This window comes from Heteronotia binoei, chromosome 12 (assembly GCF_032191835.1).
Source record: "Heteronotia binoei isolate CCM8104 ecotype False Entrance Well chromosome 12, APGP_CSIRO_Hbin_v1, whole genome shotgun sequence".
Lineage (NCBI taxonomy): Eukaryota > Metazoa > Chordata > Lepidosauria > Squamata > Gekkonidae > Heteronotia > Heteronotia binoei.
Window position 1 is genome coordinate 47,447,017 of NC_083234.1, and position 14,055 is coordinate 47,461,071.

The 14,055-nt window shown below is 43.4% G+C and overlaps 1 protein-coding gene across 1 annotated transcript; it reads left to right on the plus strand.

The window, feature by feature from the left end:
* Nucleotides 1-5,442: 5,442 nt before the first annotated feature.
* Nucleotides 5,443-12,148, plus strand: LOC132580384 (pulmonary surfactant-associated protein C-like). Its single transcript, XM_060251147.1, has 5 exons — nucleotides 5,443-5,562; nucleotides 8,748-9,104; nucleotides 10,667-10,804; nucleotides 11,598-11,699; nucleotides 11,915-12,148. The coding sequence occupies exons 1-5, from the start codon at nucleotides 5,500-5,502 to the stop codon at nucleotides 12,044-12,046; spliced, it is 792 nt and encodes a 263-aa protein (XP_060107130.1). The 5' UTR covers nucleotides 5,443-5,499; the 3' UTR covers nucleotides 12,047-12,148.
* The last annotated feature ends 1,907 nt before the right edge of the window (nucleotides 12,149-14,055 follow it).

The window sequence follows — 14,055 nt, forward strand, 5'->3', positions numbered from 1 at the left end:
TCCCACATCCAGAGAGACCCTGAAGGACCCCACTTGGCCTCTTTAAAGAGATAAGGTCCAGACTCTTCCTAAAGTTGCAAGAAGGCTCCAAAGACAAAAAAAAAAGTATTCTTCACTCCCACTGGCCTTGGGATTATTACATTGACTTTTTTATACTGTATTTTGTTTTCATAGTTAGCAATATCTTCTCAGTTTAAAACTTCCTTCCTCACCTTTAGGGGGAAACAGTTCTTCTTAAAACTTCAGTTCAGATTTGAGTGGGCTCTGATCACTATTAATGCAACAACCTTGCCTTTTATGGCTGACCAGGTAAGGCAGAAGTGCATATAAATATATATATGTATATGCAAGATTAAAGCAGGAGTACAAATAATTGATAGACAAGGAAGTGCTGGCATTGAATATAAGAACATAAGAGCAGCCCTGATGGATCAGACCTATGGTCCATCTAGTCCAGTGGCCAACCAGTTTCTCTGCAGGTAGGGTTGCCAGGTCTCTGTTCCATTTTTTAGCTGAACTATGTGTGCTTTAATTTCTTGAGAGCTAAGCTAACCAAGGGGCAGTCTTCTGGTACAGCAGTTGAATTTAGTGATAGGTTACAGAGACAGGTTAGGGGCGGCCAAACCGTGGCTCAGGAGCCACATGTGGCTCTTTCACACATATTCTGTGGTTCTCAAAGCCCTCACCACCCTGTTGACCAGCTTGAAGAAGGCATTTGTCTCTTTAAATCACTTATCTGAGTCCCATCAGCCTGGTGGCTTGAAGAATGCAGTTAAAGTTGCATTCTCTCCACTTCTCCCTCCTCACTACCCCTCTTCCTTCCTTTCTTCTCTCAAACATCTGACATTCATGTCTTGCAGCTCTCGATATGTGTTCTGGTCGAGAGAAAGATTGAGTTTCTTGATGCTCTCAATGACTGTGCTATGGAGCAGATGGTCTCAGAACCTACCAGGGGTGGGGTGATCCTGGATTTGGTCCTAAGTAATGCCCAAGACTTGGTGAGAGATGTAAAAGTGATCACACCATTTGGGAGCAGTGACCATAACGTTATTGATTTCACCATTTGTATAAATAGGGAGTTGCCCCAAAAGACCAGCACAACCACATTTAACTTTAAAAGGGGTAAATTCTCTGAGATGAGGAGGCATATGAAGAGGAAACTGAAAGGAAAGGTAAATATGGTCAAAACCCTTGGGGAAGCTTGGAGGCTATTTAAAACTACAATCCTAGAAGCTCAGATAAAATATATACCACAAGTTAGGAAAGGCACAAACAGGTATAAGAAAAGGCCTGCATGGTTAACGAACAAAGTAATGGAAACTGTAAAAGGTAAGAAGGACTGCTTTAAGCGGTGGAAAACCAGTCCAAGTGAGATTAATAAAAGGGAACACAGGCTGTGGCAAATCAAATGCAAGACTGTGATCAGGCAGGCAAAAAGGGACTATGAGGAGCATATTGCAAAAAACATAAAGACCAACAATAAAAATTTCTTCAAATATATTAGAAGCAGGAAACCAGCCAGGGAGGCAGTGGGGTCCTTGGATGACTAAGGGGTCAAAGCGTTACTAAAGGAGGATAGGGAAATGGCTGAGAAGTTGAATGCACTTTTTGCCTCTGTCTTCACTGTGGAAGATGAGAAGTGTTTGACCGCTCCAGAATCACTAATTTTGGAAGGGGTGTTGAAAGACCTGAGTCAGATTGAGGTAACAAGAGAGGAGGTCCTACAACTGATAGACAAATTAAAAACTAATAAGTCACCAGGTCCGGATGGCATACATCCAAGAGTTCTGAAAGAACTCAAAGTTGAACTTGTGGATCTTCTGACAAAAATATGTAATCTTTCATTGAAATCTGCCTCCGTTCCTGAGGACTGGAAGGTAGCAAATGTTACCCTCATCTTTAAAAAGGGTTCCAGAGGAGATCCGGGAAATTACAGGCCAGTCAGTCTGACTTCAATACCGGGAAAGTTGGTAGAAACCATTATCAAGGACAGAATGATTAGGCACATAGATGAACACGGGTTATTGAGGAAGACTCAGCATGGGTTCTGTAAGGGAAGATCTTGCCTCACTAACCTGTTACATTTCTTTGAGGGGGTGAACAAACATGTGGGCAAAGGATACCCAATAGATGTTGTTTACCTTGACTTCCAGAAAGCTTTTGATAAAGTTCCTCATCAAAGGCTCCTTAGAAAGCTCGAGAGTAAAAGAACAGGTCCTCTTGTGGATCAAAAACTGGCTGATTAATAGGAAGCAGAGAGTGAGTATAAATAGGCAGTCTTCGCAGTGGAGGACGGTAAGCAGTGGGGTGCCACAGGGCTCAGTACTGGGTCCCATGCTCTTTAACTTGTTCATAAATTATTTAGAGTTGGGAGTGAGCAGTGAAGTGGCCAAGTTTGCAGATGACACTAAATTGTTCAGGGTGGTGAGAACCAGAGAGGATTGTGAGGAACTCCAAAGGGATGTTGAGGCTGGGTGAGTGGGCATCAACGTGGCAGATGAGGTTCAATGTGGCCAAGTGCAAAGTAATGCACATTGGGGCCAAGAATCCCAGCTACAAATACAAGTTGATGGGGTGTGAACTGGCAGAGACTGACCAAGAGAGAGATCTTGGGGTCGTGGTAGATAACTCACTGAAAATGTCAAGACAGTGTGCAACTGCAATAAAGAAGGCCAATGCCATGCTGGGAATTATTAGGAAGGGAATTGATAACAAATCAGCCAGTATCATAACGCCCCTGTATAAATCGATGGTGCGGTCTCATTTGGAGTACTGTGTGCAGTTCTGTTCGCTGCACCTCAAAAAGGATATTATAGCATTGGAGAAAGTCCAGAAAAGGGCAACTAGAATGATTAAAGGGTTGGAACACTTTCCCTATGAAGAAAGGTTGAAACGCTTGGGGCTCTTTAGCTTGGAGAAACGTCGCCTGCGGGGTGACATGATAGAGGTTTACAAGATAATGCATGGGATGGAGAAAGTAAAGAAAGAAGTACCGTACTTTTCTCCCTTTCTCACAATACAAGAACTCATGGGCATTCGATGAAATTGCTGAGCAGTCAGGTTAAAATGGATAAAAGGAAGTACTTCTTCACCCAAAGGGTGATTAACTTGTGGAATTCACTGCCACAGGAGGTGGTGGCAACTACAAGCATAACCAGCTTCAAGAGGGGATTGGATAAAAATATGGAGCAGAGGTCTATCAGTAGCTATTAGCCACAATGTGTGTGTGTGTATATATATATAAATTTTTTTTGGCCACTGCGTGACACAGAGTGTTGGACCGGATGGGCCATTGGCCTGATCCAACATGACTTCTCTTATGTTCTTAAACATCTGATGTTAATTCTTTGTGGCTCTTATATTAAGCAAGTTTGGCCACCCCTGGGTTAGTAGATCAACAATCTCACATCTGAGTTCCTTAAGAACTATCTGGTGTTTGCCATCAGGACCTGGAGACTAATCAATTTTAATTTCCCCAGTCAGTTTAGAATTTAATGTCGAGTCACCTCAATTTGGCTCAGTTCTTCAGACTCCCTTCCTAAAAATAGGGGCTGTGGCATGGGTACATGCCCCGCACTTTCTATATAAAGGTAAAGGTAGTCCCCTGTGCAAGCACCAGTCGTTTCCAACTCTGGGGTGACGTTGCTTTCACAACGTTTTCACGGCAGACTTTTTACGGGGTGGTTTGCCATTGCCTTCTCCAGTCATCTACACTTCCCACCCCCCAGCAAGCTGGGTGCTCATTTTACCGACCTTGTAAGGATGGAAGGCTGAGTCAACCTCAAGCCGGCTACCTGAACCCAGCTTCCGCCAGGATCGAACTCAGGTCGTGAGGACTGCAGTACTGCAGCTTTATCACTCTGCACCACGGGGCTCTTTCTATATAGATTCCATTAAAAACTTGTAACTAGAAAACATACCTCCAGTCTGCCTTTTATTTCCCAGTCTCTAACCTGGCATGAAAGCGTCATCTTTGCAGGAAAGATGGAGGCTGTCTAACTAATGTAATACCCACTGAGCATATTTTAACAGCATTGTGCAGCATTTTTCTGTATTTTATCAGTGGGGAGCAAACATCACACTACCTGTGGGCTGCTGTGTAAATACAACCATAAGCTGATGTTCCTGGGGTACAGTTCATTTAGCTCTGTTCCCACTTTTTGGCAGCTAGCATTACGCATCGTGTTCTTGGCCTGGCTGACAAAGAGTTCTATTATGTGACTGTGGAAAACACAAGAACCCTTACCTGTATAAAAGGCCTCTTTACGAAACATTTGAAGCCTTAAAAGTCAAATTAGCCAAAGCAAAGAGAACCCAGGCCAAAAAGATTGTTCTCTTCAGCTGACAAACACTATCTAGAGAAAGGACACATATACAGTCAAAATTACAAAACCAAATAAAACTGGTACATTCTAGAAAGCAAATACTTCATCTCTCCTCAAACCCTGCTGACGTGACTTTGTGTAAAAAAATAGTGTTCCTAAGCACTCAGAATTTCCACATTTCTTCAAGGCCCACTTCAGACTTTTCAAAGGGCAAGTCCAAGGACACAGAAGGAAGTTCAAGGCCAGCTGTGAGAAGACAAGCTCAATGAAGACATGACACAGGTTAAATGCAAGGAGCAGGACTGCTGCTCATAAAGAAGTGACCAAAATCATCTGCCAAACAGCCTAAAAGGGGCAAACACTGCTAATCAAAGGTGACCACTTTGTGTGTTGTGAACAGGCTAGGAAAAGAACAATAAACACAACTACTTCTATGAGATGCTTCTGTTCTTAAGAAGCTATTTAGGAAACTCAGGGCAAAAGTCAGACTGGTGTAAACTGCTGCTCAGTTATGAAACACTTATTATGAAACTTTATTGGGTACTTTTGGGAAATCCCTCTTTCTTGGCTTACATTGCAGGGTGGTTGTGTGGATAAAATACCCCTCTGAGTTCAAAAGGAATGATGAGACAACTCTCACTCAGTATTTATGTCTGGAAAGTAAATGTGCCATTGTTCTGAATGAGTGTAGGATCTCCTAGTTTGAAGGTTCAGGATAGGAAAATCATTTTTGAATTATTGTTTTGTACATTTCAGATCATTCACAAAACAGTTGAGGAGATGAAGAGAGGCCACCTCATTCACATAAGGGGATATTGATGTCACAAGAGCAGACTCACGGGTACACTTTGGCTCTCAGAAATGAACACTTACAGTTCTCTAAACAATGAGGCCATATCAGTGAAGGACTTGCCTTTAGATGTTACTTAATGCTGAGGCTCCAGGCCACCTCCTTGGTTCTTAAGAGCTGAAGAGGCATTGAATCAAGTTCTCAAATTATATAATTAAAAAAAAAGCAAAAGTGAAAATCTGGATCCCAGCCCACCGTCTTCTCAAAACCTCTTAGCTGTGGACACCTCACCTGTTTTACGACACCTCTGGCTTCATATATATGACACACACTCCACTCAGAGTGGGCTGGGAGCAGAAGCAGCACAGCAGAGTTGGCAGGACAATGGAGATAAGCGAGAAGATGGAAGTTGTTACTAAAGAGGTACTTCTTCACCCACCACCAGTGGTGAGTCCCACCTTTATGGGCACAATGTTTTTCTTTTAAAAAGCCATAATAATAAACAGCTGTATGAACCTGCTGTTTCCCCACTTCTGTGTTGCAATTCCAGTACCAATTTTAATAAGTGTCAAAGTAATCTGAGCAAGAATGACCGATGGAAAATGAAAACAACCTCCATTAGAGTAAAGGCACAATCCCACCAAATATGAGTCAGCTGGCAAGAGTCTTTGTCCCTCTAAGATCTCTTGAGTGTGAATTTGTCATCACACACACATGCACACACATCCCATGCAAAACAATACTGTAATGACTGTGCAACAGACTGTATAGATTTTTCAGTGGTTTTTTTTTTGGGGGGGGGGGATGTTGCTATAAGGTACCATGCTTTTCAAATGCAAAAATATATATAAAGCCAGTGTGGTATAGTGGTTGGAGTGTCTGGGAGATTCAGGTTTGAATTCCCCCCCCCCCTCATGCCATGGAAGCTTGCTGGGTGAATTTGGGCTGGTCACACACTCTCAGCCTAGCCAACTTCTCACAGGGTTGATGGAAAGATAAAATGGAGAAGAGGGGAATGTTGATATATAAATGAAGTAAATAAAATAAAGAATAAAATAAAAAGCTAATTCTGCCTTTTGGTGGAAGCTGTTATGCAAAAAGTTACTGCTAGCATTTCCAGATTCTTATTGATGATTGCAGTTTTGCTGTCTGGAAAACTTACACATTGTAATCAATTGCCTTTGCAAAGTCTGAGCAAAAACATTTAGAAGGTCACAAAGTGTTGGGACTTCAGATAATGGATGGGACGCTCTGGAGTCCTGCTAACCACAGCCAGTGAGGGAGGAGATAGAGGATATATCCTATTGTGTTGGTGTTTTCAATTCAATATTTTATAGGCACAATTGTTCTTTATTGTTTGGAATGGGATGAGCAAGAACCTTGGTCTCAACAGACATGACAAAGCATGTTGGTGAACAAAAACAAATGATCTCAAAATTATATAGGCTTTTAATTTTTATGGAGTCTACTAGACCTCCCAGTTATCAGAAAGCATGGCAAAAGGAAGGTTAGATTTTCTTGACAGAACAACAATAGGATGTTCTTAGAGCATTATCTATAAACAAACCTAATATTACTGTCTTAAAGTTAAATCACTTTAAAATTGTAACGCAATGGTACTTTACCTCAATGCAGCTTTCCCATATGTATAAAGATATTAAACCTGTATGTTGGAAGAACTGTGGATCTAAAGCTATATATGCTCATTGTTGGTGGAATTGTTTAATAATCTCATAATTTTGGAAACAAATTATTTTACAAATCAACAAAAATCACGGGCCATTTATTGCCTTTTACAGCAGAGATGCTATGGTTAAATTATGGCATCAAGGATTCATTAGCAAACTCTACTAAACAGTTAATAATGTTTTTACTTGCAGGAGCCTGAATGACTATAACTAGTAAAAATAGCCCTGCTATTGAAGCATGGTATAATAGAATAGCAGGATATATCGTATTAGCAAAGTTAACTGATAACATAAAGAAACAGGTACACAGTAATCACCAGTTGAATTTCATTCAAATTTCGTTTCCCCCGATAGAATTTTTGGCTACTAGAATTAATTTGTATACCCAACAAATGTTATATTTTAATGGAAACTTCAGAAGGACATTGTCTCTGCAAGGATTTAAATTTTAGACTTGTTGAATTACATAGTAATTGTCAGTTAAAAGTTTTATAACTTTGACCCTGATTTGGCTGGTAAATTTTGTTTAGACAAAAAAGAAAAAAAGACATGACAAAGCAGTGTATTCCCCAGTATTTCACAGATACCACTAGGGACATGTTTTATAATCCTATTCCAAGGAACACTTTGCATGCTGTTGTGTTACATGTTATTGAAAGCTCTTTGCCACCTATTATATGCTTTATTAATTTACCCTGAAATAACCCTACCCTTAATGGGTTTAAAAATCAAGGTATGGCGGGTTCTTTTGGATAAAAGTAAACCTGAAGCACATAAGTGTCCTATCTATCTCAGCAGCAACAGAATGTAGAACAGCCTCCCATCTCCACCAGCAGGGCCAGCCCTAGACTGGCAGACACCCAAGCAAGGCTGTCTTCTGGTGCCCCCTCTTCCTGCACTGATAATGTCACCAAATCACATGGGGTGCTCCCAGAAGGCTGGCGCCCTAGGCAATCACCTAGTTTGCCTAGTAGCAGGGCCAGCCCTGTCCACCAGTAGGGGTTTTGGCAACCCTAAGTACAGCAGGCTGTGTATTGCTTGCTGTCTTAGTGTGCATGTACTAACAGATACCAATTAGAGATAACATGCATGCATTTCCCATTCTGAGATTAAATTCTAGACATTTGGTGGGAAGAGCTGAATTTTAAAGACTGACAATGCTGACACAAATTTAATGAGGCATTCCCACCCCCCAAATAAAAATGACCATGAACTACAATGGACAGCGACCAGCAAATGGCATCCATGATAAAGAGGAACTGTTGGAGCACTCCCACCATGGATAAGCAGCTAGATTGTGTGACATGTTCTAAAATGAGTTATAGTTGCAAGGCCATGAATATCTCTTGACTGATGGGAAACAAGAAACGGAGGAGGGAGAGGACTAAAACAGTCACATCTCAGCAATAATTAATTATGGTCCTATACTCCAGGGGGGTGGTATAGCACAGCCCTATCTGGTCAGATCTTGGAAGCTAAGACAGGTCACTTCTTGGATGGGAGATCATCAAGGAAGACTCTGCAGAAGAAGGCAATTGCCAAGCGCCTCTGCTTCTCACTTGCCTTAACAGTCCATCACAGGAGTTGCCATAAATTGGCTGTGACTTGAAGGCACTTTACGCACACACACCCTATAATTCAGGCTGGGTGGTGCAGTGAATGAAAAAGGGAAGTCCTCTGGAGCTATATGGCTAAAGGATAACGTAATGTGTAAAGTATTTGAAAATTGTGGTGGATCCAGCCATTCTCCTAGTAGCCCCTTCCTCCAACTGAAGTGGCTCTTCCTCCAATGAAAGACACATTTAAGTTGGAGGAAGACTCCTGACTGCAGGAGAGCTCCGAATGGTAGTGACAGGACAAAAGTAGGATCCACCCCATTGTGTACGGAGCCAGTGCCTCCCAGCCAGGAAATCACTTTGCCCTCTGATCTCGCCCCTTCCATAGCACCACCATGCCTTGGATCCAGATCTTCTGGGCTGCTGCCCCTGTTGCCCCTGCTGTGACTGCTGCCCCTGCTGCAACTGCTGTTCCCTGCCTGACTGTGGCTCCTGCCCCAGCTGCGGCAGCTGTCCCAATTGCTGCTGCTGCTGCCCCAGCTGCTGTTGCCCTCCCAGTTGCAGTTGCTGCTGCCGGATCTGCTGCTGCCTCCCAAGTCTTCTGTGCAAGTTACCCAAGTTCCCCAGCTGCCCAGTGCACATCAAGAGGCTTTTGCTCATTGTGGTGATTGTCATCCTCATCGTGGTGATCATCGTGGGTGCTCTCCTGATGGGGCTGTTCATAACTCAGGGGCACACAGAGACGGTGAGTGGAGGGTTAAGCAGGTGGGGGCTGGTGAGGAAGGAGGCAATACATTCAGCAGAACAGTATTTTGTTTTCTCTTAGTGCGCTTGGCTTTTTAAAAATCCCATGAAGGGGTATATTTAACTTTTCCACAGTAGCGTAATACCTGCACAGCTACCTAGAATCATACAATCACAGAGTTGGAGGGGGCCATACAGGCCATCTAGTCCTCCAGCCCCTGGCTCAATGCAGGATGAGCCTACAGCATCCCTGGCAAGTGTTTGTCCAGCCTGCAATGTTTGCCCGCTTTTCCACAGGCAGTACGAAGATTGAAGTCACAAGGCACAAGGGACAACAACAAACACACTAAGTGATAAAGGGCACCAAGAAAAAGCCAATATCAGAAGTAAACTCCCAGAACTACTTCTCACCCAAACAGTCAACATGAGTCTGGGGCAACTATGGGGGCTTCACAAATATAAAATTGTGCTCTGCTCATAGAAAACTAGATATCAAAGAGGACAACAGAACAATTTTCTTCATGTAGGATTTTTCTTTCTTTTCTTTTTGGAATGAAGGGACATTTTTGTCTTGTAAGCAACCACTTGCACTGTAGTGGTATAATCCAGATACAGCTTGATATAGAAGTTAGAACACCAGAACAGAATCTCAGAAACCAAGATTCAAATCCCGACGTTGCCTTAAAGTGCGCTGGATGACCTTGAACTGCCAGCTAATCAACCTCACAGAGTTGTTGTGAGGATAAAATAGAGAAAGAGAAGCATGCATACTTCCATGGAGTAAGGGAAAGATAAAAAAAGATAGACTTGATACTGGACGAAGCAGAGTTGCCCTGAGACCATCAGGGGAGGGCGGGATACAAATAAAATAAAATAAATCAGTTTTCCAATGTCAGAGCTTATCCAATGCATGAAACAAGAGTATGCATATACAGCTAAAAGTACCATTGGAGCATAATGGTGAGCCAGAAAGTCTTCCATTCCTATCTCTCCTGTATACTTATGCAATAGCCTTTGACAAGCCACACACTCTCATTCAGCTCCCACTTACCATACTGGGAAAATGCTGACCTATCTTATTGGATTGTTGTAAGGATTATTGAGATGAATATATATGCAGATTGCCTCTCTGGAGCTAGGAAGCAATTTTCTCCAGGCCAGTTTGGACAGGGATCCTGGAGAGGTGTTTTTTTTTCTCCCCCTTTTCCATCTTCTGGGCATGGAGCAAAGGTCCCTGGGGCTGTGGGGAGGTAGGTGTGAATTTCCTGCATTGTGCAGGGGGTTGGAGTGGACTAGATGACCCTGGAGGTTCCTTTCAACTCTATAATTCCACAAGAGCATTCAGAACACTCTACAGCAGAATTTAAATACCATTGTGCCACAAACTATCTGAGTTTAGAGAGCCTTATTACCCTTCTTTTCAGGGATTCAGTACTGCTTACCATCTCCACAAGATCTGGCTGCTTCCCAGAGCTGGAACTGGGACCCTTGCAGGCAGGCTGGTGAGAGGGGAAATGGAAAGCAAGCATTCTCACCATAGTGTGTCCTGTTCTTTACTGTTAGGTTTTGCAAATGACCATTGAAGGGCTGGAAGGGAGAGAGTCACAGCTGAATCTGTCCATGGATCAGGAAGAAGTGGCCACTTTCCATGTGGATGATGGAATCAATGACCCAGCCACAGTCATTTATTACTTTGGCAAGGTGAGCATGAGAGGCCTCTGGAGAAGAGGGCCTTTGGGAGAGAGGGGCATTGGTCATTCAGGCTGCACCACTGCCATTTTTATTGTGTATGGACAACGTGTGGCTGCAGTCTCACAAATGGTTGTCTGCCAGTTTAGTTCACACCACCCATTCTCTCCTTGGTTGCTTCAAGCAGAACTGAAATAAAATATCTGCCATTGTCCATTACCTAGTTTCATCCCTAAAATTATGAATGTTCCCTAATTGGAAAAAAATTCAATATTAATATAGCAAAATATATTTTTGTTGTTGGCACCTTTTGGCTATTTTCACAAGCATCAGATATGAAATTCTTGCATCTAATGGCTGTGTTAGCTATCCAACAAGGGAACTGGATAGCTAATGTATAATTTAGGTTAAATAAAGTAGTATTATAGAGAACATCTGGAGAATTAAAATCAGGACTGGCAGCCCACAGGCAAGCAGAGAGAGCTGGTGGTTCTAGTAGGAATTCTAGCAGTGGCCTTCTGTGACCCATGACTTGCTGACATTGAGGGTCACTAGTTATGTGAGGCCAGCTGGGACCCTAGGGCCTTTTTAATTCAGCAGAGCATCCTCTGGCCATCAACAAGCAGAGGAAAGTTAGGTAACCATGGAGGAAATTTACAACATGGCCCAGCCTAGCATTACTGCTAGATTCCACACAAAATTCAAAAACTGAGCCACCCTCCTTCTAATGCATCTCCAAGACCTACCTGATTATTGGCATCCGACAAGTACATATGAATGAAAGCATGTCCTCTGTCTGCAACAGCTACTGATTGGTTACAAATCCTGGAACAGAAAGGCCTGCTTCATCACCACAATGGACAAGGGAAACATCCAAGGCCTAGATGCCATCCTAAAAAAATTCCAGGTAAGAGCAGAAACCTGATACAAAATAAGTTGTGCTGCAGGGAAACATTGTGAGATGGTGGTACTTATGGCAAAATCCAGTGGATTTGCAAATGGGGAGAGGATATCATCTACTTGTTAGGAGGTTGATTGTTAAATAAGCAGAGGTCATGGCCTTAGTGACTCTACTTATGCAGAATGGTAGATTGGTTCCAATTCTATTGTTTTCTTTCACAGCCCAACCTAACTGTTATACCTCCCATACAGAGGAAAGAAGATGAGATGTTCCTTCTGTCCCCAGCTGATCACTCCATCTTGGGTGCTACAGTTAACATCCTTTGCAGCCATGTCCCCATTTTCTGGGTTTAACAAGGTGAGTGAACAGAGGTGTTCAGTGTGGGTGTCAAATGAACCTGGAAATCAAGGAGTTGCAACTTCATGCAATAACATCTTCCAGGTATCAATGTACAATCCATTTGTCTTCCCAGATCACTTATCAGTTTATATGCTTATACTTGTCAGATGCAGGGTTGCCACCTCTGGGTTGGGAAATTCCTCTAGATTAGGTGGGTGGAGCTTGAGAAGGATGGGGTTTGGAAAGGGGAGGGACTTCAATGGGGTATAATGCCATATGGTCAACCTTCCAAAGTAGCCATTTTCTCCAGGAGAACTGATCTATCACCAGGAGATCAGTAGTAATTCCAGGAGATCTCCCACCACCACCTGGAACTTGGCAACCTGGGCAGTTATCTCTCCAAAAACAGGGAGAGGCAATGGACAAACTTGCCTGATTTCATCCTCTGTCACATACTGAAAGACAAATCTTAGGCATGTATACTGAGATGTTATCCCCACACCACTGAACTAGAGTTCCCACAGAGGCTGAAGACCTTGGTCATCACCTTTCCTATCACAGAAGATATCCCAAAGGCTCAGTAGCACTTGACATGAGTATAAATTCCTCTCATGTCAGAAAGAGGGTTCAGGTCTCTCTTGTGGCACCTTAGGAATGGCACTGCTCCTTTCTGGGTAGAGTCACGTGAGGAGCAAAGAGTTCCTGCTATGACCCCACATCTGCCAGTCCTGAGAATACTAAAGTGGTGAATTGGCAGGTATGAAAAGCCCTATCAGTTTGGCCTGAAATGTCAGAGTTGTAGTCTCTTCTCAGGGCCTATAGGGGAAAGACAAACATTTCAGGCTGAAGGGCCTAAATCAAAGACATGGGTTTGTTTTCTGACTGGCTCAAGAAGAACTTTTTATATTTCTTCTTCATCCTTATCTCTCGAGCTTCAATCATGAGGCACCAGCTTGAGCTAGACTCCTTCCTGACCACACCGGTGCCATCCTTTACCTTCACCACCAGACACTTCTAGGTTCTCCCCACCCCCCCCCCCCCATGCTGCCAGGCTCCTGATCTGCCAGGCATCACATCTTATCCCCAGGCTTTGCATTCCACATCTTTGCCTCTTTGGGTTCCCATGAGAAGAAAGGCAAGGTGTCAATGAAGTAAATGGAGCAGAGGGCCATCAGTAGCTATTAGGCATAAGGTATAGATGGAACTCTGTCTGGGGCAAATGATGCTCTGTATTCTTGATGCTTGGTGGGGCAACAGTGGGAGGGCTTCCAGTGTCCTGGCCCCACTGGTGGATCTTATGATGGCACCTGGGTTTTTTGGCCACTGTGTAACAGAGTGTTGGACCGGATGGGTCACTGGCCTGATCCCATATGGCTTACCTTATGTTCTTATGTTCTTAAATCATCAAGCCTGAGCCACTGGAGATCAGAATTGCAGCAACAAGCAGTTACCTCCAGAGATGCTGAATTTCAGGACCATCACTTGACAACATTCTCTGCTGCAGCCCCACATTTAAGCAGAGGACCAGCCAGTAGACTTCAGCCCAATTATGTGAAGATGGGTTCTCACCTTCCCGAGATCTTACCTTGTTTCCTTGCAGGTTTGGGACAAGCTACTAAGTTCTGGGGTTGCCCCTAAATGGAACAGAAACACCTCTGAGCAGCTTTTAGGGGGCTTCATGGGGTTTGATTTGGGGGTGATTACAGAAATAGCACTATGGTGGTTCTGCTCTTGGGCTCAGTACAGCATCCCAAGAATGGCTTTGGGTGTTAACAACATGTGTGCAGATACAGGAAATGTGCACAAGTTGGCTTCCTGTATTTGCTCATAGCATTAATGCCTGAAGCCTGACTCCTAAAGGCAACCTTCCCTGGGACTGTGTGCAAGACTGTGTGCAAGTGGTCTGAGGCAGGGACTGCAATTCTGAGGTATGTATTTGAAAAGGCAGTCCAAATTGCTTGGGCTCCCTGCCTCACAGTCTGCAGACCACTCCCTGTTCAGTTCTCTCCTCCTCTCAAATAAG

Coding starts and splice junctions, on each gene's coding strand:
- LOC132580384 (XM_060251147.1), top strand. CDS start 5,500: ATGGAGATAAGCGAGAAGATGGAAGTTGTTACTAAAGAGGTACTTCTT. Junction 9,105..10,666: donor CTCAGGGGCACACAGAGACG/GTGAGTGGAGGG, acceptor CTTTACTGTTAG/GTTTTGCAAATGACCATTGA. Junction 10,805..11,597: donor TCATTTATTACTTTGGCAAG/GTGAGCATGAGA, acceptor TGTCTGCAACAG/CTACTGATTGGTTACAAATC.